The sequence below is a fragment of the Haemorhous mexicanus genome, chromosome 9 (assembly GCF_027477595.1).
Source record: "Haemorhous mexicanus isolate bHaeMex1 chromosome 9, bHaeMex1.pri, whole genome shotgun sequence".
NCBI classification, from domain to species: domain Eukaryota; kingdom Metazoa; phylum Chordata; class Aves; order Passeriformes; family Fringillidae; genus Haemorhous; species Haemorhous mexicanus.
The window spans coordinates 19983617-20011221 of record NC_082349.1 but is presented as its reverse complement, the minus strand read 5'-3'; the positions used below and the strand labels follow the sequence as shown (position 1 = coordinate 20011221).

The following is a 27605-nucleotide window of genomic DNA, read 5'->3' as shown; positions in this document are numbered from 1 at the left end:
TATCCTACTTTGGCGCTTTGAAAATTCATTTGCGGGCCTTTGGTCCTGTAGCTCAGCATAGGTTTCAGGACACGCTGCTGTAGAACCACAGAAGCATTTAAGTTGAAAAAGCCCTCTAGAATTGAACGAACAACACAGTTCTCATGGGAATGCAGCAAGTAAAATAAGAATGATTCCAGAAAAAGCACTTCAAAGGAATCTGCAAAGCCAGCTACTATTGGAAAAAAATAGCAAAGATAGACTTCCTTTGGTCCAGCCACCAATGCTACTGATTTAGACTGCTTGCAGCTGAAGTAATGACAAATCCTCTACACCAGCTCCCACAGCATCAGATATGATTTAGTCATTTATGGAATAACTCTTTAAGTTCACTGGACTAGAATATCTTGTCAATTAATTGTCATTGCAGTAATTCCCACATGGTTTTAGACAGTTCAAGTAACCAGCCCTGTATGTAGCAAATCTCTGTGACCACTGTTATCACCACCCTCAACAGGGCAAGGACCACATCTATGCCAGTTTTAGCTGCTACTCTGGTTTTAATGACTTCAGTCTCACCACTGGCAGTTTTCAAGTTGCAGGTGAACAATGCAAGGTAATTAGTGAGGAACAACAGGGCCCAGTTTCACAGTACAAATTCAGGCCTGTGCACCCGTCCTTCTGCTTGGTCTCCAAGACAAAAAGACCCATCCTGCCCAAAACCCCAAGAACAAAAGTCAAAACAAAGAGAAGGCAGCAAAATGAAGAGAAGGGAAATAATTTATTAGATATCACAAGCAATCTAACATACATTTATGATGTAGTAAGTCTTGTGGTATTTAAAGATATGTGGAATCCTTAAGACAGGAAAATTTATTCTCTGCCTTAAATGAAATGCAACTACGCACAGTTCAAGAGTCCTGATGATCACACTGCTTCTTCCCCAGCTCGATGATACTTGAAAGAGAAGGAACACAAAAGGGACCTGGAATATTACAAAGGCATGTTAAAAGTAAGAACTACCAAAAAATTGCAGTGCTATACTGGCTTTTGACAACTAAATTGAAAGATGCTTAGTGTTTTAAAAAGTGCTTAATGTCTGTAAAAAATACATTTTAATGCAGACTGTATTAATTTTATATTATAGAATGTTAAATAGAAATGTAGTATGAAAACCACAGGAAACATGTAGGTCACTAGCAACAACACTACCTGGGTGAAGACAGCAATGTAAAAAAACCCAAACAACCAACAAAAAGGTAGCAGTGATTAATAGTTGATAATTAGTCCATCTCCAAATATTTAATTGCAAGATATTGTTAATTTTCTTCTTTATTCAAAGAAGACAAAGTAAGGAATGTATTAACTAAATCAACTCCAAACTGTTTCTCATGTACCAGGACAACAGTAATCATCAAATGATCTAAAATACTGGTCAACCCCTTAATATTAAAACTGCTCTGCAATGTGTTTTAGCCAACATATTATTATATTAATATGTTTTTAAAATAAAACATGGTGGCTTGGTCAGTGTGAGCTCAGCACAGCTTCACACAGATCAGCTGGTATGAGCTAGAACTGTTCTACTAAGGAATAGGACCACAAATTAGTAGGGTGTCTGAGGAAGAAGGTGAAGGCCACCTTTTAAGACTAAGAACCTTCATTGTGTCTATTCACACAACACAGACAACTCATTGGTTTCTTCCCCCCCCCCCAAAAAAATTTGCTTTTTAAAATTATTAGGTTAGCTCAAGCTTAAAACATGTTAACTCCTCCCCACACCTACTCTAAATGAAAACTTATGATGCAGTTGAGGGCTACAGGAAACATTGCACAAAAAAGGATACAACAAGAAAGGATACACTCTGCATGACAGTATTATTGCAGTATTTACGCAGGAATGTTTCTAAAGAAGAACAGCAGAATGTGGTTTAATTTTACTTGATTCTCAGTATTGCACACACATAACTTTATGCTACCTACCAAAAAAAAAAAGCAAATATGCCTCTTTGATAAAAAACAATTCTAACCCCTTATGAGACTTAATGAGGGCTGATGAATCCATTAACACTAAATTTCATATTCAAAAGAAAATACATTTTTGATAACTCAAACTATTAGGACACCAGCAGATTCTTCCATCTCCTTCAAGTCTTTGCCATTTTACAGACTCACTTTATTTCCATCAAGTCCAAAACCCAATCATGTTTCCCTTTAATGCCAGCTTTCAAGCCACTTCTTCCTTATGAAGAAGCTGGAGACCTCTCAACATCAGTTTCTTCCACATAACTTATCTCCCAAACAGTTGTATTTTAGCTACAGGAAAAAGTCACTTTAGGTGAACTTTTTGCCAGTCCATCCATAAAGAGACATTTCAACCAGCAGGGAGTTCTGCAGTATTTTATAAACCATATTGTTTTATAAACATACTGTTTGTCAAAAAAAAAAAAAAAAAAAAAAGATAATACCTTTGTAGGAAAAAAAACCCTAAAAAAACCCCAAAACAAAACAAAAAGCCAACAAAACCCACCCAACAACAGAAAAACAACCCTAGACTCAAGCAGACTCAAGTTTTTATCATGGAAATTTGCTTCATAAATCAGCATCCATCCGAATATTCCAGCAGGAACAGAAAAAACAGTCATACAGAAATAGGGATCAGCTTAACCATTACTTGAAAAATGCAACAAGTAGCAACAAGTATTTTTAATTAATCCTCAAGGATCCTTAGAAATCTGTGTAACTCCTCAGCACATTGTTATGACTAAAACATATAAACAGTCAAGGTTAGTGAGAAGTTCTGCCCATGGACTGAGAACACCAGGGACACTTGTAAGATGGTAACTCATGGAAGACTTTCAGGTCCACAATTAAATATAGCCCCAGTATGGTTTGCTCACTCTAGAAAAAGCTTCTGAGTTGACCATCAAAATAATAACAAATCAGCACTTTGTTATTTTCTTTATGCAATTCAAGTATTTAGCATGTTTAATGAATTCAGAATTAATGTACAAAATGAGTTGGTGAGTTGAAAAAAGAGGGAATTCCTAAAAGTATAAAAGTGTTCAGACTTCATCAGGTTCTCCAACAGCTAAAATACTTCAATATTTTTTTTAATATAAGAAACCTTAGTAATCTCATTAGACACTAGATTATACAAATAGAAGGTTTTTTCTAACAAGAAAGGAGTTGCAAACAAAACTGAAATAGTCTCATAAATACTTGATCCTAATAGAACACTTTAGCCAAGGCTCTTTTCAATAAACAGTACAGAAGACCTATAAAAAAGTGATCTTTAATTTGACAAAATAAAAATTTTTCAAACTACAAACAAGAACACAAAATAGGAAGTAAGACCAAAGAGAGAGAAACAAGCCTAAATCTGATTTTAAAAATCCTTAGACAATGGATGGAATGAGGAACCTACAATAAGAGTAGGTGTTAAAAATAGAAATACTGCCACCACAATAACCACACTGTGGGCTTTACAACCATTTTGTAAAATTCAAAACCAAATGTTCACATCCTTTATTTCAAATTCAGGTTTTCTTCAGAGTAACAAGGATTAAGCTCCAGGTTAAAAACACACCAATGGGTTAAGTAATGTTTCATAAGCACTCGGGCTAAGACTTCAGGTAATTTTAAGCGGAGGCAGAGCCAGAGTGATCTCAACTGTAACCAGAAATTAAGGTCTGTGCCCTTTAAACTGGAGCTAACTCATGTATCAGAGGGTGCAGACTGAGAAATAAACACTTTTTAGTACCAGTTACTTCACATGGTCATTTTCTAGTTCACTATGCAAATGTTTGCAGGCCATGAAACCAGTTAGGTAAATTAGAGCTGATTTGGCTTGACTTACTCTTACATAAATGAAATACTGAGAGTAGGTAGCAGTGAAGTAAAGCTACATGATAAGAAATAAAAGTTAAATAGTGTCTTCTAGCAGAAAGGTGCTTTCTCATTATGTTTAAATAATGCCAAAAATCAGGATCTACATATTCCACAACAAAGGAAGCCCTGATCAATGCAACACTACGCAGCACTTTCCAAGAGAATATCCTTCACTAATTCAGACAAGTTTAAAGGTTACTGCAACAGCACTAAGAACTCATTTTCTGAAGTTAGAAAAGATTCTTTAGAGCCAGCAGAAGTTTACTGCTGGAACCAGTTCTTCAGGATCACTTTACAATGGCAGGGATGGAAAGGAAGGAGTTAAGAGGCAACACTTTTCAATACCCAAACCCTGGGAGATTACTAAAAGATAAGTGGTCCAATTCCACAAAATTATTCTCCTTATCTTTGTAAATTAAGGATTAGAGAAACTGACAAGTGTCCTACAATATCAGGATTAGGAAAATATTGGCCCGAGTTTTTTAACACAGGAAAAAACAAAGTTTTAAACTTATACCAACTATATACCTTGCACTCTGTTTTTCTGATATAGGCACACATTTAAGAAAATAAATTTGTATGGAACACTTCCTCTCCATTATCAATATTCCTAAAGAAGCTGTTAAAGAGAGAGTAAATAAAACCAAACAAACACTAATAAAAACCCCCAGCCCAATCCTTTGTTTTTACTTTCAGGCAGAGAGTCTATACCTTATGCAGGATTTTACTTTTTTCTTTTCCCTTCGTTGGCATCCTGTTTTGGTCTAGCTGAACGAGCAAATTGCTGAGATTCTATTAAGGACTACAAGTGTCTGGTAAGTAGAAGTCAATTAAGAAAGACAAAAAAGATTACTTCTACAAATCAGTCTAGAAAGTGACCTTTATCTGTGAATCAATTCTACTACAGTATTTAGTATTATAACAGTGTCTATTAGTCAAAGATTAGGACCTCACTGACACACAGTACAGGAGTTATTAGAGAGCCCATTAGGAGGACTAACTGGGAATGGGTTAGATACAAACAAGGGAACTACAGTAGGATAAATGTTTGATATTTACAAACTTCCAACCCAGCATGTTAATTCTTAACTTTGATGTCTCAGTATTAGAGTGGAAAAACAGTAAAAGCAGCAGATGCTGGGGTTAATGTGAGTATAAAGAAACTGAAGTGAAAAGTAAGAATGGACTTTCACACAAAAAGACCAGTGCTATGCAATCAAAAGGAGACAGTTCCAGCTGAAAAACCCATCTAGAACCACTTACTCTTACAGGAATGCTTCTTATGATTGTGATTCTGCAAACACACACTTAACCAAGTCCAAAACCTTGTATTTAATTTAAATACAGTGGTCATGCAAGCTAAATTATCTTCTATAGTGTCTTTGCAGGATCAAAGATTTAAGACCAGGGAATTCTGTTCTTAAATCACTTTTACTTTCCTATTTCAGAAGAGTTGCCTCTGTGGTTTTTTCAGCTACCATAAATAGTGCACTGTGTTCTGCTGACTGGTTTTCTTAAGGCATTTTTTATTTTGCAGAACACTGTAAAAACAAAACTTGGCAGAGACTGGCAGAGATGACAAAGAATATAATGCAAATGCTTGAAGAAAAGGATACAACCACCATGGGTTTTTCAAATAAGACATAGCCATTTGCTTCTTTTAGTGCTTTAGCAGCTGCCTTCTCATTGGGAAGTCCAATGAAAGCCTGTCCCTTCATCCGGCCTTCTTTCATCAAACGGATATCAAACCTAGGGGCACAGCACAGAACTGGGAATTACTCACGTTTAACAAACCTTGCAGATTTCACAGTACAAATGCACAATTCTCATGCTTCAGTTGGGAGAAATAGCAGAAACAGAAGAAAAGCCTACAAGGAGGCGTGATGTCCTTGGAGACCATTTTGCTTGGGGAAACCATTTCCTAAAAGGTCATATTAAACTGCAGGATAGCAAATTGATGTGCAGTACTACTCAACAGGACATATGCAAAATGATCAGATACACACAATCACCTACACAGTTCATTCTGTGTCACACAGCCAAAAAAAGTAAATCTGGGAATGAAAATATAAAGGCAAAATAATAGGGTCTTCAGTCACTCATCATAAAATAATTCAATTTCTTAATCTTCATAAATTAAGATTTTTAGGTCTAACACATTTTTGTTTATGCAGAAACACAGAAAATGTGAATATGGCTATTTTTGAAAATCACAGTTTTCAGAAGTGTCACAGACGTTAATATGAAAGGCTTAATTCTAACCAAGTATGAAAGAAACTCACATATTGCGTTCCACCTCTGACTGGAAGTCAACATATCTTCCAAAAATGAACTTCAGATCCTGAAATTAAAGTGTAGGTATAAGATGAATGCTAAGAAAAAGGCTTTTTGATAGATATTTAATTTGCTTGTTTACTTACCTTTTCTTGAACTTGTTTAGCTAAATTCTTCACATATATCCTGCAATTTGGATCACCTGGCTCATAGTTTTTGAAAACAGAATATTTTTCCATTTCTTGAAGACAAAAAAATAATAAAACACGCTTTAGTTCATTTACTTTGCACATTTGCTCAGTATAAAATAATTCACTATATGCTCAATTAAGAAAATAAACATTTATTTCAGCTATTTGTTGCAACAAATAAAAAAGCTGTTACTAGATAATTTATTCTCACAGTTATACCTTCTCTAGAAAGTCTGTTTTTTTCTAGATCTTTTCTAGAAATAAATTCTGATGGTATTTCATCATCTTCCTCTTCAGTTTCCATTTTATCATTTGAGCTAGGAGCTGGGAAAATCCTTCCAAAGCCTGTATTGTTGATTTCTTCTGTGGTTGCATAAAGGTCTGAAAATTCAACAAATTATGTAAGTGGTTTTTACCTTTATTCACACCAAAATCAAGAGCCAGCAAGAAAATCATACTCTTTCCAGCAACATTTTAATAGAGCAGACTTTGTAAAGCAATTTGAGTACACCCTTAAAAATGAGTCTTAATCCCTGGTTTGACAAAAGCACCTGCACTGTATAGTCCTATAAAACCCCATGTAGTAAAAATAAAGGCCATGGCACACATTAGTTAGCATAAACCTTGTCTTGCTGTTCAATCCTGTATCCATTTCATTATTTTCCCTTAAAGAAACTGGATATTACTGTAAATACCAAGAACCACAGACTGACCATAAGCCTCTAAAAAGCCATCACACCTGATTGTTATCAGTGCCCAGCATTCTTATGGCAGATAATCGGTGCACCAGAGAAAAGGGATTGGCAATCACTCGGATGCTGCTAAGAGCTGGAAAAGGAAAATCTGAAACTAGCCTGATATATTCATTTACACCATAAAATACTGAAAATTTGTAACATTTGCATCTTATCATTTAAAATACAGTGCAATGTACCATAAAACATAAAGCACATAGGAGAGAGACCTTTAAAATCCTCTGGATCCTTTCCAAAGCTTGTAACATGGGAAAAACAGCAAATACAAATATGATGAACTTGGTGTTGAAAGCTCCAATAAAGAAAGGGAAAAGAATTTCCTGGTGTAAATTTCAGATCCCTTTATATACTGAAGCCACAATGACTTGAACATTAAATACATTTGAAGTACAAACTCTCTTACCATTTTTTTCTTCTTTTTCTGGGTTTATCTGAAGAACAGCTGGGATCTCAGTACTAATATGAAACTCTATTTTTTTATGACCTATGTGCTGCAGCTGCTCAAAGACATCTGAAGGTGACAGTGTAGGGTGCGAGTTACTGTTCAAAACAACAACATGTTAATTAAAGACTCGGACACCAATGAATGCATGCTCAAACACCAAATTTCTTCCAGCTAAATTTTATGCTGCTGTTTACCACAAACACATGTTCTCCATTTCATACACTTCCCCAACAGAGTTTTAGGTTATTAAAACACTGCATATACAGAAGGTATGTCTGGCCGTGGGAGTAAAACCAACCATCATGTACCACAGTACAATACACACAGGTATTTTTTAAAACCTTCATCAGTAACTTCAGCATGAAAAATAAGTGGCATTGCTGCTGCTCTCACCTAGTATATAAAATTTATGACATTTTTTAAAAAATGTAGAAGATCACTTGGAGGAAGCAGGCAGCCATTAGTAAAAATGAATTCACAATCATTCATCACAACATAGAAATACTGCACTGCTGTCTACTGTGGCATAGAACTGCAGTTCTAAGACCCAAACTCATTTTAAAGCAAGCCAGTTTCTATTCTTCCAGTGTTGTACTTTGAGTTTTTTGTTTTAAGAAGCAGTCCAAACAATAAATCCAAATTGCTTTGGTCACAGCTGTGATGTGAAACTAGTTATCTTTTTAGGAAAAGGAATTTCTATTAGTTTGTCAGGAAGAGAAATAGAGCTTGAATCAGGCACACTTTAAGGTTGTTGACCAGACTTTAGTTCAAACTAGAAGAAAACCTGGATTTTTAGAGCAATGAAACCAATAGGATAAGTGCAAAAAACACAAACCTGTGGGAAGTACACACAGGAACATTCAACATGTCCTTAATTCTTTGCTTTTTTCTAACACCACGCTTCTTTGTATTTATTGGTCTTTTAGGCTGAAGGGTTGCTAATTCCATCAACTTGGTCATTCTATTTTAAACAAAAACAAAAAGAAAACCAAACAAAAATAAAACAAAGAGGTTTACAGTTTATTTGAAAATACTAATTTTAAAAACTCTTCCCCTTTCCTTAAAGCCCCCGACATAGAATTTTTCAGAATATAATTGTGTGTATATATATATATATATACACACACACACACATATATACAATTTTTTATATATATATAATATACCTTAAAACTGAAGCTGTACCACACAGCAAATCGATATACACAGAGCACTTAAGGACTGACCAAAATCGTAACATGTCAGTGATGCCCTTCCTTCCCCAAGCATGCTCCTTACTGGGACACTGAAGCTGTGAGAGAAGCTGTGATGGCCCAAGCTGAACCTGATTTTATAACACTCAACAGGGGTACCTTTTTCCAAATACAGCATAGGGACTTTCTGATTTATTTCTCAGTTTAGACAGCAAAGGAAAAAGCTGCTTTTTAAAGTAGAGGTAGCTGTATTTTTTTAATCTTTAAGCTATGATGTAATTCAGTCCCAAAACTGCAAGAGAATCCTCAGCACAAATATTATCACCCCTAGCACACCTGCTGATGTACAAAGAATGTTCTAGAAGTTGGTGTGCACATACGATTCAGGCTGAGGAGTCAATTTACAAGGATGTGGAGCAATGAAGACTTCAGAAAATAATCTAATTTTTGCTTCCTTACATCTGCACTCTTCAAGCTGAGTTTTTGTTTAGTTGGGATTTTTTGGACATGGGAACAAAGGAAAACTTGCACACAAATAGGCCACTCTCCTTTTCTTGCTGCATTTAAACCTGCACTGTCCTTCTGCACTCTGGACTTTCTCTAAGCATCTGGAAAGATTTCTTCTTCTCTCTACTAGATGCTAAATCTATAATACTACAAACATTACCACTTGCTGAACTGGAAGCTGGAAAAGTAAAACCACTCCTTTGAGCGAGCCCAAAACCTTGCAAATGACTGTAAAATGCATACCTCTCCTTTTCCTCATCATTATCACTTTCATATTCTGATTCATCCCCCCTAGACAGTCCTTCTTCCTCTTCAGGCAAAGGAGGCTCTTCAGGAGGCAGAGGTGGGATTGGAGGAGGTGGCACAGGTACTGGTAAATACTCTTCATACTAATTATGGGGGAGAAGTTGGAAAAATTAAACTTCTTGAAGGAAAAAACCTGAACGTACCTTGTTTCCTTACTAACAACAGTCAAAGCAATTAATAATAATTTAACAACTATTTCCTCCAAGTATGCTTATAGGGATCTACACACCATTTTGGTAAACTACATTACTAATGAAAGACTTTCCACAAGTAAAACAATCTGCTTTCTGAAGCATAACAGTGAATGGTTTAATTCTTTTAAGTTGAGATGAGGAAAAAATAAAGCAACCATGGCCTTGGATTTTCACTTTGCACTCAGCTTCAAGGACTTTCCTGAGAAGAATACAGTCCAAGCATATGGGTGAAGGCTTAGGCTCCAAAGCCATCTCAGCTTCAACAGTGAAGCAACAGTTTGAAACATTCCAGTGGTGTTACTGTAGATGGGTATTTCTTTGTTCTAAGTATAGTCCAAAGAATTGCTTTAGAAGACCAACATGTACCCAGTGAAATGCAGCAGGATTTGCAATCCTCTAGAAATTCAGATCTCCTACTGCTGCTAACATTTTAAATTGTGAATCAATCCTACAGTACTGAGAACATATTTAAAATGTTACCATGGGAGGGCGAGCAGTGATTGGTCCAAAAGGTGGAGGAAGATTCATTTTATTCATCAGATGGAGTACCTGAAATGAGTCAAAATAAGTAGGTTCCCTTTGAATAAGTAAGTGATAACAATTCCTTGCTAGGTAAAATAGCCAATCACTCCTGGCAGGTATAAATCAGCACAGTTTTAATTTTCACAAACAATGTAAAACTTGCACTTGAGATCCAACACTAATAGTCAATATAAGCAACACCCTATCAAGGCTAATAAAAAACATACAGCATCTTCTCAGAGTGAAATTTCAGGTACTCAAGGCACATCTAATTAGGAAGAGCATATCCAGTTAAGTCTTCAGTGTCAATTAAGTAATCTACCTCAGGTTACTAAAATCTCATTACCTCAGCACAGTAAAAAACTAAGATTAGTTAACACTATCACAGAAAGCCCAAGTTAGTATTTATGATGACAAAAATAATTACTTCTGTGGATAATTAAAAGAGGAAAAATTAAATGTCTTAAGTTTTCTACTTTTTCCCCCGTTTTTTACTTACCTGGACATAAAATTTGGGCACGCTTGCCAAGGCATTTGCTATATTTGCTAGAATTGCACTTGAAGGTGGTGGATACAAATATTTGAGGCAAGAATTGATGGGAAAGGTGAGGCTGAGGAAAAAAAGATTGAAAGCAAGACACTTTAACATTACTGCCATTTAATCACCTGTAACAATTAATGATTACTAGAGGCTTCGCTATTGATTACATCTGAAGTAACACTGAAATATTATTATTTTCCCTAGAACAGTTTTGGGCCACTTAGAATGCCTTTAACATCATGGAGCAGTCCCCAGTGCATGAGAGATCTACTGGGCTTGGGCATACTGAAAGTATCAAGCTAGGCAGGAGCCTAAAGCAAACAGAAACCATCAACATGTCCAAAACCAAAAGCACAGCAGAGTGGCCTGTACAAACATCAGAAACTCAGCATTAGTTTCAAAAAATTTACTACTTCCTATAGGCTAAAATGAAATGGGGTGGGAGGGGGGAAGGAAAAACATCAGGAAAAAGAAGTCAGTGATATTCTCCTGTTAACACTGGGAGAACCTCAGCCCTCCAACCCCCCAAGAAAGCAATGTGTAGTGCTAGAAGGCTGTTCTGCAATCCACAAGCTCCAAACACAAGCCACTATGCAGATGTTAGGATTCTAAACTTGAGGAACTGAAATTCCATCTTTATGACAACTCCTGCATTCCTGAGGAACAGTAGCATAGGAGGAAACAAAACTCTTCTACAACAGTACAAAACACATTTCAAAATAATCTGTAACAGAATAAAATAATTAAGATAAATAAAACCCTGATACTAACCCATGGCTGGGTGCAATTCCATTCTCTATTTTAACACAGTTTGGCTCTGTCTTCTCTTCTTCTTTCACTGGTTCTTCTAAACTGAAAATTAATTTAGTCTTAATTAAAACAGGGCAAAATTAGGTATGCCTAATGTAATATATAAAATATGCATCATCTACTAATAAATATAAAAAATAAATTAGCATAGGTATTTTTAGCATCTTTTACCCACTGCATTACTACAGCTGTTACCAATTCTTCATAATTAATACATGAGGATAATTACAGTAGTGACAGTCTTCTAAAATAAATACTTATGCAGATTTAAGTAAGACTCCCTATATTCAAACACTCATGACTTAAATCCACTCAAAGGAAAAGAATTGAAATTATTTATCATGCACTCTCTTCAGAGACCATAAATTCAAAGGTATTAAATTATTGATTTGTTCATATTCAGAAATTGGAATAAATAACTTGAAAACTCTACTACAGTATTGTTAATTAAGCAGTAACACATAGCTTTTATCGCTTATCTGCACATTCCACAGGTGCAAATGACACAGTCATTGTCCGACAGAGCTGTTTGTTAAGACTTCCAAGTGGTTACAATTTATCCTTTGAGTTACAAATACCACCTAAGTGTCATGACTCCAGAATCCCCTTTCCTTGACCACAAAAATAACAAGGAAATTATTCTGCACATACCTTTTGCACTTGTCTGAGGCAGAAGGCTGGCTAAGTACCTGTGCACTCTCTTGCTCCTTTGCAAATTCAACAACTAATGTGTGACCCAAAAGTTTCAGCTGATGCAGTCTTGACAAAGCCTTCAAGTAATTACAGAGGAGAAGAGAAAGGGAAGAGGACAAACAAAAGAATTGTTTTAAAGCATAACTGTTTTTCCTTTGAGTGGTACAGTGGCCATAGGATGCAGTCCCAACTGCTTTAAGCTAAGCCTGTGCTACTGTGGGCAGGAGAGTTCTGCACTGCTTGTGTCTTCCCAGCTCTGCTTTCAGCAGGATTTCCTGGCAGGAAGGAAAGGGACAGGCTGCACAGCCAGAACCACTGCACAGGTTGGTCACCTGAACACAGAGCAGCCCTAACAATCAGACTTTTCACACAGCCTACTAAATTGCTGCAATTTCAAATAACCAGCCTTTTGCTCCTGAAGTACAAACATGCTAAACTCTGTCAGTAACAGCTAGGAGTTTTAAAATCAAGATTTTAACAGTGGCTCTAGGAAGATCCAGCATTCTTCAAGTTCAGAGCACAGCAGGCTGCTAACAACTGGCACAAGCACCTAATTCACCACTGTTCACCTCACACAGTCTTTAACTTTTTTAGTCCTATAAAGTGTGGCCTAAAAAAAATAGAAGCAATGTTAAAAAAAAAAACAAAACAAAACCCTAAACCCAAGTTATAAGGAGGAAGTTCTGACCCAGGCTTTATAACCAGACTAGTATTTAAAAAGCATTATTAGTATAACCTTTTTGGCATACAATCTCCTATTAATACAGTAGTTTTCTTATCAAAGTTGGGCATTCAAGGCAGATTTGTATTGTGAGAATCACTAGGACTTTTATAGCAAACACACAATTACACAGGAGACAAGGAAACTCTGCTTGGCTTATAGTTTGTATATAAGTGCACACACATCCTAAACAGTGCTCTGATCAGTCTCAGCTTCTCTAACTTTGCCAGGCTAGATCAGATGAATTCCACAAACCTCTTTCAATCCACCTTTCCTAGGACACTAGGAAACACAGAAGTGTTCAAGAATTTTATCAAATCCTGCAAGCAACTCCTGCAACAGAACTCTCATCCTACATTGTGCTACTCTGTTTTTTTCCTAGCCCTAAGTACCAGATGACGTGTAAACCACATTAGAGCATTGGCAATTCAGTGCTTTGCTAAAACTTTCAATAACAAACTCAATACTAACCTTTGCAGCTGCATTTTCACTGGGAAAGGTGGCAAAAGCAGTATGTTTCTAGAAAACAAACAAAAAGTTATAATGTATTTGAATAAAAAACATAAGAAACTGCATGTAAAACACTGAGGCACAAACACATTGTAAGTTCAAGTTTACATATTTGAAAGTTACCAGATAGGAATCATCTAATTCCCATTCAGGGCAAACATGAAGGACTAGAAACCATTTTTCTTATGAATTTTGGAAAAGTACCTCCTGTAGTCAAAACTAAGACATAAGCTCAGCAGTCTGAGGAATACAGGACAAGTGGGGTTTTTTTAACTAGCAAAAACCATTCTAAACTGCAAGAAAGTACATATCCAAACCAGAAAATTCATTTGAGCCCCTCACAAAACATTTTCATCAAAGCAACTCTTACTAAAAGTAACGCTCTTTCTACTACAGAAGTTTTAAGGACTGTGCTCTGAACGTTTGAATGGTTTCTACTTTTACCCTTAATTTTACAAATTAAATCAAATCCTCATAGAGTATACCTTCCAAGTTAGTTTTGTTTTAGCAAACTTTATTACTCCATCTTGCCACTGCATGATTCCGTACCCAAAATCATTGTAACCAAGTCAGTAACTCTAATATCCCATGCTCATCTAGACCATGACCCTGATAAAATAAGCAGACATCATCTGCAGTTCTGCAAAACACAAGGCTCTTTATGAAAAGTACTTATCACAAAACATATACATCCATGTTTTCGTAATCTGGAGGAAGAAGAAATCAAACCAGAGATTTCAAGAGAGCTGTGAATCTGCATCCCTGCAGGCGCCAAGAGGCCCTTCTGCAGGGCTTCAGCCCAGCCTGGCTGGCAGCAGCAAAAGGCCAAAGCCGCGGGCAGGGCGCTTGCGGCGGGCCGGAACCCGGAGCCGCCCGCTGTCCCGAGTGTCCCGCGGGGCTCCCCGGGAGCGGGACCCCTGCCCCTGCCTGGCTCCAGGCTGAGCCCTGCCCGCGGCCCGCCCCGGCCCCGCTCCCGGCCCTCACCAGCCGCCCGTGGTCCGACAGGACGCGCACAGACACGGCCCCGAAGTGCTGCAGCAGATCCTCCTTCTCCGCCGCCGTCAGCTCGGCGGGCAGGTGCCGCACCAGCAGCGTCCGCCCGCGCCGCCGTGAGACGCCGGGGTGCGGCGGGACGCCGGGGTGCGGCGGGATGGCGCCCAGCCCCGGGCCGCCCGCGGGTCCCGGCCCGCCCACCCGCAGCTCCTCAGGGCCCGGCGCCGCCATCGCCGCGCAGGGCCCGGCACCGCCAAGCGCCGCCAGCGGAACCGGCGGCGCAAATCGCGCGAGAGCGGGAGCCAGGCCGCTGCCTCAGATCTCGCGAGACTGCCACCCCCGGTGGAGGAGGCGGGAAACGCGCGCGGCGGGGGCTGCGGCCGCTGCGCGCAGAGCCTGCCTGGGGAACTCCGCGGTGCTGCTCCCCTCACCCTTCAACGCTTAGGAGCTTGTCCGCACACCAAATCCTAAGGAGTGTTGCTCTCAAAATGCCCTCTCCTCAGCCTTTAGTTACAGAGACTTGTCCCTTCCTCCCTCCCATGAACAGGGAGGTACTGAGCTGTGCCTGGCCGCGGGAAACACCCCCCATAATTGCAGCAATCAGCATGGACAGATTGCTGCCACCTACCACAGCAGCCACCCAGGCGGCCCTCAAACCTGCCTTGTTCTGGAGGACACAGGCTATGATCCTAAGCGAGAGTGAAATCCCCGATCTTAACTGATGAAATCTCAGGTCTTACCGTACTAGATTAGCTGTTTGCTGGCTGGCAGAAGCCGTGCCAGCCTGTTGCCACAGGCCGTGGGTCCCACAGAGGCACAGCGCCGGGCCTGGAGCACTTGCTGTGGCTCTGAGGCTCTGAGCAGCTGGAGCACCCAGGGACACCCAGGCTCTGCCACTGTGCTGGGGTGTGCTGGAGCCAGCCATGGGGAAAACTTGCTTGGAACCTGGTCCATAGGATGGGTGCTTGCCACACCTCCCCATAGAAAAAGCAAGGCCTTCAGTCCATAAAGTCCTCAAGGGCCCTTCAGTTTTCCTGAGCGGTCATGCTGGACCTGGTGCTGTGCCCACTGTGCACCTGCAGGGCCTTGGCCGTGCACATTTGGAGACTGAGCACCGACAGCTCGGGCAAAGACCTGGCCGTTGTGGGTGGGCACAGCAGTCTCGTTGGGTGGATCAGATGGCAATCCAAATTCCTCCAAACAAGTTTGGGAAGGAGTTGGGTAAAAAAGGATCTTGTAAAGGGATCTATGGGAAAAGCAGAAATGTAGGAGCAATTTCTTACGGGATGTGTTACTGCATTTTTGTTGCTGCCATAAGTATAAGCTAGGCAATATCTATGAAGTGGGAAGCAGGTGGAATAATTGACACAGTGTGCAAATAGAGTGGTGTATTTTCTCTTTTGGTAACACCAGCAGTACTGTTTTTTTTTTTTTTTCTGAGGCTGTTGAAACTTTAAAAGTAGCACTGACCAGCCCAGCCAGTTCTGTGTGTGGCTTGTGGTTTGTATAAAGTCCAGAAGATTTTCTGGGGAATGTTGGCCAACACGCAGTTGTAGCAGATGGGAAGATAAAAATTGTAAATGCAAGCCTGTGGTGGCTGTGCTGTTGCATCCTGTTTAAATTGGCCTGACTTGTAATTCACTCCTGGGTAATGACTTCAGAGAACTTTTTATGCAGTAGATCTGTGAAACTCGTATGCAAAGCAAACCTTCCTGTTTCCCTTGTAGTGTTCTAGTACATTCCAGTTATTTATGTTCACATCATTCACCAGATGGTAAAATAATGAAATAACTTCAAATATGTTTTCCCCTCAGAACTAAGGATCACTGTTCCCAGTTCTGCTTAGAGAAGGCTGAGGAAACTATGTACTCCTTAGTTACACTGAACAATTGACAAGAACTGTTTCACTTGAAATAACTAATATCTCGTGGCTCTTCAGCCCACTGTTCCTCCTAGCACAAAATCTCCCTAAAAATAGAGAAAAACTCTTCTAAAGACTCTTTACCCTGTTAGACCAGGCTGCTGAAGCTGAACCCCTCTAGAGCAGAGGTTTAACATAGCAATGTGCAAGTCAGGCTGATAAAAAATGTGCACATGTTTTTTCTAAGACACGGAAAGTAAAAAAAAAAAAAACAACTTTAAAAAGATTCACTTTCTCTCACCCTCTGGTCTACAGTCAAAATATATTAATAGTATGTTACCTTTTTTACTTTCTACAGCATTTAATTTGTAGATTTTTGAGCAATAGAGTTCCTCAACACCAATGCATCATGTTTTTGTGTTGAAATCCATGGCTTAGAAGTTCTTTGCTTATACAGAGATTGAATGCAAGTGGTTTAGCAGCACCAGTATGAGTCAGAACTACAGACTCATTCAGGTGGGAAAGGAGGGAGATCCTTTTGCAGCAATCTCGAGTCCAGTCAAAGTCCAGTTCCTACTGGACTTTGCAAGCAAGGTCAATACTGAAATCCAACTGCATCATTCAGGACTTTCTCTGGCCTGGTGTCAAAAGGCCCTAAGGGTAAAGATTCCACAGCCTGTATAGACAAGCTTTTCCACACCTTAATTAACCTTCTAGTGATTTTTTTCCCCTTTTTCTCCATTTGAACATATTTGACTATATTTTTGTAAATATGTTGTAACTTCATGAAGACAAAAATTCAAATTCCAGTTAAAATGTATTGAGTTGGTAAGAACGACAATCTGATCTGTAACTATACAAACAATGACTTGCAGAACTGTAGATTATGCAGCCAAGGCTGTTTGAGTGGTTCTCCAGGTGGAGTCTGCTTTTTCTTTTTTTGAATAGAATCAAAATGTGGGTGGCAAATGCTGTGTAGCACTCCAGTTTCTATAAAGCTTCTAAGCTGCTCTTGTATGTTTGCATGCATGTGTGTCTCCATACACATCATTGATTCCAGGGCCTCTGCTGTCATGCTAGGCCTGTATTTCTGCATTAGGGATAAATATTTCCTTCTCCACTGAATGATTACTTGTTACTGCAGCTTAGATCAAATCTGGTTTTCAGCACAGAGGTTAAAGTAAATTAAATTTGGCATAGCCTCCTCATAAGGAAAATTGATGCTACATCTAAACAAGTTAAGACAGTGCTCCAGACAGGCCTGTGTGAGTTCAAGCAAAACAAATCTGACATCTCTCAGACCTGAGGCTTTGAAAGCCTGTGGCTCTTTATTAATAATGGCAATACAGTATTTACTGGCTTGCAGACCAGCATCCTATATAACCAGGTCATTGCTGCAATAACAGCTCTCTAGATCAAAAAATATTGGAGTTATAGACAGAATTAGATGTTATTCAGACTCAGTTCCCAAAGGATAATTTTCCTGCCTAATTTCTTGTGAGCTACACAAGCCTGGGAAGGTGTTTTTTTGTTAAGAGTTTTGGAAGCCTCAGGCCAAAATGTTTTGATTACTGAGGTAAAAAAGAAAACCACCAGAGCAGCTTTGAGGTACAAATGACAACACTACTGGGCAAAATCTGATTTTCATGGTGGCAGTTTAGTAACTGTCTTCATATTCATCTCAACAGCATGGTGTAAGAAAGTGCTTTAGAAAGAAGGCAGCAGAAGGGCCCTGCTGAGGCTGGCAGGATCCTGGCCGTTCCTGCCGGAATGGTGTCCATGCTACCGAGGCTCCAGGCATGGGTGAGCTGCATTTCATCCTATTGCACAGCCCCAGGGGTTTGTGTGCAGGGTTTTGGTAGCCACTGGGTTACAGGGCTGGCATCTGTGAGAAGCTGCTGGAAGTTTCCCCTTCCAGAAGAGCTGGTGCCAGCTGGCCCCAAGGTGGACCTGAACTGTTTTGCCCAGGACAGGCGTTCCCCATCCAGGAGCCTTTGGCCACACTTCCTGTGCCCTGCCCTACTGAGGAGGGCAGGCAGAGAGGAGCTGTGGTGGGCACCTGGCATCCAGACAAGGCCAACCCCCACAGCTATGTAGGCATACACACAACCTGAGACTGCAAAATGATTGCTGATTGCTGATTCACTAAAAATGACTTTTTGCAAAAAGAGAAAGTTAATATTGAAAAAAGGCTTTAGGTCAGATAACAGCTTTCCTGAGCATAAGCAGCCATTTTCCTTATGCTGGTAATTTTTCTGTCTTAATAAAATGAAAAAGCAATGGATAATCCACCAAAAATTCTGCTTTTCATATTTCACCATGAGATAATCCTGTGACTCATGAATGAAAAAAAAAAAGAAAAAAAAAGAGAGGAAAGAAAAAGAAAACTAAAAAGAAAAAAAATTACAAAAATAAACTTAAGTATAAATTTACAATGCATTTCTGAAATAAGAGATTAATTACATAGCTAAATTCATGGTTTAGCCAATGAAAGTGAGCACTGTTTCTATGAGAAAATGAAATACTGCATAGTGCCACAAAATTCTGAAATTGTACGATTCAGCAGATCTGTTGTGCCATCCTGTTGTGCCCCATCAAATATCTTACCTAAAATTTGATAATTTCATACCAAAACTTCAATTTTTCCTTGAACTTTGGTATAAAAAAATTAAGGCAATAGTGTCATCATTTCACATAGAAGAATAGCAATAGAAATTATAAAAATTAAGATAAACATTTCCTAGTACTAACATGCTTTTGAAAACTTAGAGATCAGCAGTAAAGTTAACTAAGCCCAGCTTCCGTCAGTGACCCAGACCCCCGGCTTGAGTTGTCATAAGGAAGGGACAAACTCTGTACGTAGGCACTGCTCATAGCTGACAGCCCACAAGGTGGCTGCTCTGGGATACAAGTGTGCGTGCATGGGTAAGCCCTGGAAATACTGCACTTTGGCTTAGCCATTTTAGCTGGCTTGGATTATTTTTTTTCTCTCCAGTGTTTTTGTCACACAGGAACTGGAGTGCTGCATTGCCTTAACACCTACCACTGCATCGCCACTTTGTACATCTAATTCATTAAGGGAAAAACATTACTCTTCAATTTGAATGCCATTTATTATTCAATAGAGAATCACTCATGCTCAAAAAGCAGAGAATAACATATGGGGGAAACAGTAATACACAGGTCAAAGAGAGGAGGCTATTTCTCCTGAATTATAACTTGGCATCAACATGAATTGCAATAAATGGATCTTCAACATCGGTATTAATCTGGAAATTAGCCATTCCATCACCAGAAACAAACACCTGCTTTCCAGTACAACTGTTGTTCTCCTTTTGTCCAGAAATAACATCACAGTAGGTACCACCAGGCAGTCCAGTTTGCACATTGACATTCATATTCCTGTGAGAAAATAAACACGATTTATGCATTGTTTTTAAAACAGATTTTTCAAATGATGTGTAAGATTTCTGAACATGATCTTACTCCCCTATTTGAAGGGCATTGTAAAGTGTGAGATTTCTGATCCCGACCCTCCTACACTCCCATTTTAGCTCTCTAGAGCCAGCATGCACTCAAATAACTCATGTTGGATTGCTGATGAGGGATGCTATTGTTCTTTCTGGAGACACTGTTTCTGCCACCAACTCACCAGTCATCATTATTGAAGATGATGAAGCCTTTATTCCCACGGCCAAAAGCCACTTGATTGCTGCCATTGTCCCACCAGTTGGAGAAAGGCTCACCATCCACCACGTTACGGAAGATAACCATGTTCCTGAGAACACAAGCAATGTCTGCCACTGCCCCTGCAACACCTCTAGAGCCACATGGAGCAGGAAGCAAAAGCAACTGCTTTTACTTCTTGTTTCTCCCCAGTGCCCCACCTGATCTGACGCCAGCGATGTTCACAAACCCAGTCGTTGCCGCAGGTCGTGTCCGGATTGATTGTAACGGGCTTTATGGAGCCATCTGAGTAACTTGGGGGTCCATACCAGTCATTGACGTCCTGTCATTAAAAAGAAAGATTTCTATCTTCTGACTGAAAATGCAGAGAGCTCTTCTGGTGAACAAAGCTAGAGGGAGCATCAAACTTTCACCGGCTACATTCAGCCGGGGACAGGGAAATCACTCCACAACCTGAAATGCACTGGACTGCTTCTCTGGCCCTGCTCCCACCCTTAATCCCCATGGGTGGATCTTCAGCATTAACAGCTCACCTTTCCATTTTCAAAATGTCTTGGCCAGCGAAAACTTGACATCACACGTGTGAAGCCATACGGATGGGCAAGCATGAAACCAACTGCCATTTTATAGAGCCTGTTTGGTGGACAAACAAGGAATGAGACATGGAAGGACGAACCTGCCAGAGAACACACAGATAAACAAGCAAAAGCATGCAGCACCATCCACACATGAGCAATCCCTTACCTGGCATCCCAGAAGGTCAGAATGGAAGCTCCACCAGCCCCGTGTCCTCTCTGGTTGTCGTGATTATCCACAAAGACCAGGGCTCTGTCAGAAGGCACAAAGCCCCAGCCTTCTCCCCAGTTCCTAAACAAAAACACAGACTTGAAGCTACCCTGTCAATTGGTGTATCCAGTGAATCCTGGATAAGTTGCAGCACCTTCATCCTTACTTTAAGTAGGCCATCTTTTCTCCGTCCCACTTGCGGAGCACTGTCCCCAGTTTGGCACCGTACTTGAATTCTGTCACTCGGCCATTTTCAAAGTAATCACTGCCCTTGATGGGCTCTCCACCCAAGTCAATTACCTGGTATAGGAAAGAAAACCTGCATCTCTTGTCTCACAAAGCCCAACAATGCAAGGTACAGAACTTAACACAAGTTCTTGCTTTACATTGAGAAGAAAGTAATTATGTATTTGTACTGTGTAGATGAACAGAAATTCAGAATAAGACATGAGGGACACATATAAAAACATGACTGATGAAAGGAAAGATAAAGCTGATTGACAATCTGTTGTGGAGGCATTTTTAAAAATCAAAACTGCCTAGGTCTGCAGGGTTGCTCCAAGTAAATTGTGACCTCGTTCTAGGGTAAGTTGGGCGAAGATGTATTGTTGCTCCTCTGAAGGAGTAGGCAAAAGAGACTCAAAAGACAAAGGCAAACATAAAGGAGAAAATGTGGAGATTACCTCCTGGTAAATGAAAGGTTTAGTTCCTGCAGAAAACCACTGAGTGTTTAGATCATGCAGCTTGTCCAGAAAAGCTCTTATGTCCCCAGGCCACATGTGCTTGGCAGCATCAATTCGGAATCCTGCTACACCAATGTCAATGAGGTGGTTCATGTACTCTGCAACCTTTGAGCGCACATAGTCCTTCTCCAGGGCCAGATCCAGAAGGCTGCTCAAGCGGCAGTCCCGGACCTGTGCAACAGAAAAAGAAAAAATAGATATCTGTGTATTACACCAAAGGAGGGGTGGAAGTGGGGTGGTGGTTAATGAGGTTATATTGGATTGGGAAGAAGTGAGGGAGTGATATCTGGAGTAATGGCTTTGACTTCACAAGTCACCGTTGCACATGATAAAGCCCTGCTGTCCTGGAGACAGCTGAACAGCTGGCTTCCAATGGGAAATGGTGAATAAATTCTTGATTTACTCTGCTTATGTGTGTGGCTTTCTCTTTAAACTCTCTCTATCTCAATCCATGAGTTTTCTCCGTTTTACTCTTCCAGTTCTCTGCTGCATCCCACTGAAAGTAGGAGGCTGAGTGGTGTTTAGCTGCCAGCTGAGTTAAACCACAAGTCCTCTTTGGTGCCCAACATGGGACTCAAAGGGTTCGAATTAACAACGGCCATGATTAATGTGCTAGATGGAATTTGCAGCTATTATTGCTGTTTGGCTCATAATTGACAGGCTCCTGTGCTTGCCATGGAGCTCGCTGGCCTCACTGTGCATTAGAGTCTAGGGCTGATAGCAGCTGCTTTGTGCTTTGGCTGCAGCTGCAGCCTGTGCTGCTGATCCCCTCACCCTGGGACGTTCTGATCCCAGCACTGGCCATGGCCTGGGCTGGCACCCGGCCGGGGCAGCGCTGCTGCTCCTGTGCTGCTGGACTGGACACGCTGGAACTCCAGAGTGGACTCGAGCCACAGGGACTGTGACCTGTGCGTGAGTCCGCGGTGGGACAGGGACATCTGGGAGTGCCTGTGGCTGTGGAAAAGTCCACAGCAGAGCAGGTACCTCTGGAAGTGCCTGTGGCTGGCTGTGGAAAAGTTCACAGCAGTGCAGGTACCTCTGGGAGTGCCTGTGGCTGTGGAAGTGTCCACAGCAGAGCAGGTTCCTCTGGAAGTGCCCGTGGCCTTGGCCGTCGCTGTGTCAGTGCCACAGCCGAGGCCCCCCTGAAGGCCTCGGGGCCCAGGGCCAGCTCCGTGCTGCAGCAGGGACACCTTGAAGCACCAGCAGCTGTTTGTGGGGCCCTGCTGGAGCCCCTCAGGGTGTGGCCATGGACAAACCCCAGCAGGGCAGGAACAGCCTGCAGGGACTGCAGCCAGGAGCAAGGCCAGGCTGGGCAGGTTTGCTTTCTGAGGGGACAGTGGATGTGGGTGAGGCCATGCTGGAGCAGATCTGGTTCTGGGGACACTGAGGCCCATGGACAGGGCCGTGCTGGCACAGCTGCCCCTCAGAGCCCCTGTGGCTGTGGATAAATCCATGCAGCAGCCACGTCCCCCTGGAGAGCCTGTGGCCCACAGAAATGGCTGCGCTTGGGGCAGGTACAGCCCTGAGGGACTGCGGTGACTGGGTACATCCAAGCCAGAGCAGGGGTAAAGGGAGGAGTTCATTGCAACATTAAACATGATGGTCTAGTCCAAGGGAACTGGGAGTGGACATTGTCGTGGAAATACCTTTAACTTGTTCTACTCCAGCATTTGAGAAATGTGTTATACGGATTACCACAGCAGAAGCCACCAGAGCCCATGAAGGACAAGCCCTACACGAAGCTGTGCAAGTGCAGAAACATTATAATGTATTGTGTCAAAGTGGCTGAAGGGAGAGCTTGAGAAAGAACTGCTACATATTCTAACTACAAAAAGCAGTAAGTTGTGTAACTGCAGCACCACCTTGCACTACTGTCAGTTTTCCAAGGGGGCTCCTTATCATGATCACCTGAGTTTCTTAGCTATGAAAATGAGCTCACACTGAGCTGAGTACACTGGGCTCACTTCAGGGGCAAACATCTGCACATAGGTTCTTGATTCCTCGGTACTTAGGATATTTTGGGCCACACGTACCTATGGTCACTACTTCATTCACTTGTCAAGTGACTAAGCATTGGTTTTGTGAGGCACTACACCATTTGATTTTACTGCAGACTTAACAGAACACGTAAAAAAAAAAAAAAAAAAGGAAAAATTTTCCAGTGGAAGTTACCTGATAGATATCATTATAACTTTCAATTTCTCCACTTCCAGTGTGACATCTGCCATCATTGAAATCCCAGCCAGAGTATGGGACAGCTGGAAAATCTCTGTTTCCAGCATTAAAATAGCTTCCACAGGTAGAATGTGTGCCTGAGCCACCTGCAGCCCCACACATATGGTTGACAACAGCATCCACATAGATACGAACCTGGAAAAACAATATGTGCATTTCAGTATGTTTTGTAGCAAATTTGAAGTGACAGCCAGGGCTTTGCCACATCACTGTTAAGTTGATTATTTTCCCTTTCAGTTTCTTCTCAGTTTGCACCTCCTTTGAGGACAGCAGCACCTTCCCTCAGCTGAAACAGCACTTCTTGCTGTATCAGACAGATTTTCAAGGCACTTACTCCAACATCGTTGCACCTCTTCACCATGTCTCTGAATTCGTCTTCATTTCCTGATCGAGTACAGATCTTGTAGCTAATGGGCTGGTATCTTTCCCACCAGGGTCTGTTCGGGCTAGTAATGACAAGATTTTCATTTGGAGGTGAAACCTGCAGATGAAATTATGTACTTTGATAAGAAATCAAGTGGTTTTACTTCAACATTTTAAGGGCAAAGTCTGCACTCAGGACCTCTGCCCTCAGAGGAGAGTTAGTACCCGACCCAGTCTCCCTCCCACAGCAGAAGTTCAGGTCTGTGAGATGTCTGTCTTGTACACTGGCAAGAAAGGCAATTTGGTTTGTTCCTGTGAGTTGCCCAGGTCCAGCATGGTCCTGCTTTCCAGGACATGTGCATGGAAGGCCTGAAACCACAGGAATTATTTTTACCTGTAACAGTGACAGCCTTAGGAATGCCAAACCTCACTGCTTCTATACTTCATTTAGAACAAGGCCAGGAGCTTTACCTTCTACTTAGCTTTCAGGGGAAGCCTTTCAGCATGCCCCTTTGGAACTCATCTGCTAGACATACACCATCATTCATCCCTACAGGGTCCTGCAGAGTTAGCGCTGCTTCTAAAAGCACTTACTACTACTTCCTACCCTCCCTCCTCAGCAGCAAAGTTACTTAGAGATGACTGTCTCAAACTCAGGCATTATTGATCAAATTATTGATCAAATGTTACAATGCCATTTTCCTCCTGCTCACAGGAAACAACTCACCTGAACGCCTCCAAATCCATGTGGAGCTAAGTAGCGCTCACACTCCTCAGCAATATCCTTCCAGCGCCATTCAAAGAGATGCACAATAGAGGTTCTCTTTGGGAGAGTGTTGGGGTTGTACTGCCCCCAGCAAAGCCCTGCAGCTGCGAGGAGGAGGAGAAGGATCCGCATGGTGCCTTCAGTGTAAGGCTGTGGTCTCTTCACTGCCTATTTATGCACCGGCAGGATGACAGAGTTCCTGTAGCAGGTGACAAAATTCACATGGATCAATGCTATCAGTTATTATTTGGGTAGATAGAGCAATATCATTATTTGGTTTGTTTTTTCTCCTGAATAACCCAAACAGCTGAAGATAAAATACTTTTTCACAATGATTATACACCATCATAAACCAAGTGGTTCATGAGCAGTGCACCCAAATCCAGAACTTCACTCCTTCCAATCACATAAACAAAGATACTTTATCAAAAGTATTCCAAAATGTGGAAAATCAGACAGCTGCAGAAGCTGAACTGGGTAGTGCCACCATCCTCTTGGCCTTGGGAGAGATAAACTCAGTCAAGGACAAAAGTGAAGACATCCTGTCTGGACGCTCTGACCGCTCTGGCAAAAGAAAATAACAAGGACATTGCTGGCGAAAGAGTGATAACTGAGAAGATTGTGTTACTAAGGGAACAGGGGCAAAGGAGTCTGAGTGGAAAATTTTGGACACAATTTAGTGACCTCTAAATACTGGTAAACTGATACAACAAAGAGCTTTGCTTGCTTAGCATGGTCCGTGTCCCTCAATCCCTGGGAATGGTGTCCCATATGAGGAATGACAATTTGCCTATCTGGCTGTTCTGGGGATGCCCCACAGAACTGAAGTGCTGCTGAAAGGCAGCAGGAGCCAGCTGGCATCCATCCCTTCAGGTTTTGATGGTGAGCTGTGGGGGCCGTGGGCAGTAATATGTCTTCAGAAGTACAACATGTCTTTGAACTTATGTCTAAACTTTTAGAAAAGCCCAGAAAAACAGCTGCTTCTCATTCTCTTGAGGTGATTTTACACTGGGCAGAATCACACATTAAAGGATTAAAGGCCAGCATGGCTTTCCCAGTGGAACTGTGGGATGAACAGGGCAATGAGAGGTGATAAGATCCCAGCTGGTTTTGTATCTGTTTTGTACTTGTTTCACCCAGGACAGGTGTTCCCCATTGGTGTCTGGGCCCAGGAGCCTTTGCCCACACTTCCTGTGCCCTGCCCTGCTGAGGAGGGCAGGCAGAGAGGAGCTGTGGTGGGCACCTGGCACCCAGACAAGGCCAGCCCCCCACAGCTATGTAGGCATACATACAACCTGAGGCTGCAAAATGATTGCTGAATCACAAAAAATGACTTTCTGTAAAAAGAGAAAGTTAATATTTAAAAAAGGCTTTAGGTCAGATAACAGCTTTCCTGAGCATAAGCAGCCATTTTCTTTATGCTGGTAATTTTTCTGTCTGAATAAAATACAAAAACAACGAACAATCCACCAAAAATTCTCCTTTCATATTTGACCACTAGATGATGCTGTAACTCTTACTTGCCAATGATACTGTACTGTTAACATTTTGGTTTATTTATGGAACTCTGCAGCATTTTTTATATGAAAAGTTGGTGTTTTCTTTTTCTTGTATGCATTGTAGCTGTAAGCACATATAGGCTGGTTCATTTCTATACAAATCGTTATGGATCAGAGCAATAACTCTTTCTGACAATATGAGGAAATTTACATTATTTTTGAAGCTGTTCTTATGCTTCTCCTTAGATGCAGATGTGGACTGCTTTGAGTAAAGACTTTTGCTAAAAGGGGAAAGTATACTGAGAAGAGATTTGAGATATCCAATTCAGGTAGTTCTTTCTGGTTTTCTGTGCTACATAGTGAGAATGGTAGGTTTAGTTTCAGTTTTGGAATTTATTTTTCTGTGCTGTAAGAGCATCTGGAATTATGGAGGACATTTCTGTTTAGCAATTACTGCTAAAAAATAGGTGATCTTATTTATTTGCATAGGCATTATTTCTGTTTTCTGTTTCCATAAGTCATTTCCTGCTTTTATATTTAGAAGTGCAGTGGTTTGATCCACATTGTTGGGGGTCCTAGCCACGAGCTCCATTTGCCTTCCACACATGACACCATCGTACTGATGATCTTCTCAAAGTGATTTCAAGAGAACAGCATTCTTTCACGTCAGCTAATTATTTTTCACCATTTGCCATTTCTATGAACACCTACAAACACATTTTATTTTTTGCAGCAGTTCTTCCATCTTCTTATCAGAAATGTTAATACAATAAGGCTTTACTGATTGCAGTAGACAAGGCAATACTCCATCAGCTACCTTCTGTACAGAGGTGCTAAAGGCACAGCTCCATTCAGGTGATCCCCATATGTCAAAACCAGAGGAGGAATGAAAACAGGTTATACAATTCAGAACAGCTTGCAAGCTAGGTCAGTGCCAGTCACTTCCAGCAGAAAAGAGCTTTGGAACTAGCTTAATATCGGCCTTTCCCACTTTTAGACATGCATGTAGCACACTTCTGCCAGTCAGAGATCTGGATCTTATTTTCAATATGTAAGCAAGGAAATTGCACTCTCTGAGAGGTAAGGAGTACATAAAGCCTGTTTTTCCCTCACTGAAATGGCATCTGCCACTCACACTGG

General features: G+C 41.0%; 2 protein-coding genes across 3 annotated transcripts; both read right to left on the bottom strand.

Moving 5' to 3' along the window:
• Positions 1-741: 741 nt before the first annotated feature.
• RNPC3 (RNA binding region (RNP1, RRM) containing 3) lies at positions 742-14771 on the bottom strand. Of its 2 annotated transcripts, none has more exons than XM_059854413.1 (15): positions 14517-14771; positions 13494-13541; positions 12260-12378; positions 11570-11650; positions 10757-10868; positions 10216-10284; positions 9479-9624; positions 8371-8496; positions 7494-7630; positions 6555-6716; positions 6291-6385; positions 6153-6211; positions 5487-5619; positions 4582-4654; positions 742-1885 (listed from the first exon to the last, which is right to left on the bottom strand). In XM_059854413.1, exons 1-14 carry the CDS (start codon positions 14754-14756, stop codon positions 4595-4597), a joined length of 1587 nt encoding a protein of 528 aa, XP_059710396.1. In that variant the 5' UTR covers positions 14757-14771; the 3' UTR covers positions 742-1885; positions 4582-4594. The 2 variants fall into 2 exon arrangements, with proteins under 2 accessions (XP_059710396.1, XP_059710395.1); XM_059854412.1 differs by having other exon boundaries at positions 742-964.
• Positions 14772-19480: 4709 nt separating this feature from the next.
• LOC132331201 (pancreatic alpha-amylase-like) lies at positions 19481-25117 on the bottom strand. The gene is made up of 10 exons (XM_059854411.1): positions 24928-25117; positions 24172-24318; positions 23775-23972; positions 21543-21773; positions 21026-21159; positions 20818-20940; positions 20607-20706; positions 20274-20395; positions 20039-20164; positions 19481-19788 (listed from the first exon to the last, which is right to left on the bottom strand). Exons 1-10 carry the CDS (start codon positions 25096-25098, stop codon positions 19599-19601), a joined length of 1542 nt encoding a protein of 513 aa, XP_059710394.1. The 5' UTR covers positions 25099-25117; the 3' UTR covers positions 19481-19598.
• Between the last annotated feature and the right edge of the window lie 2488 nt (positions 25118-27605).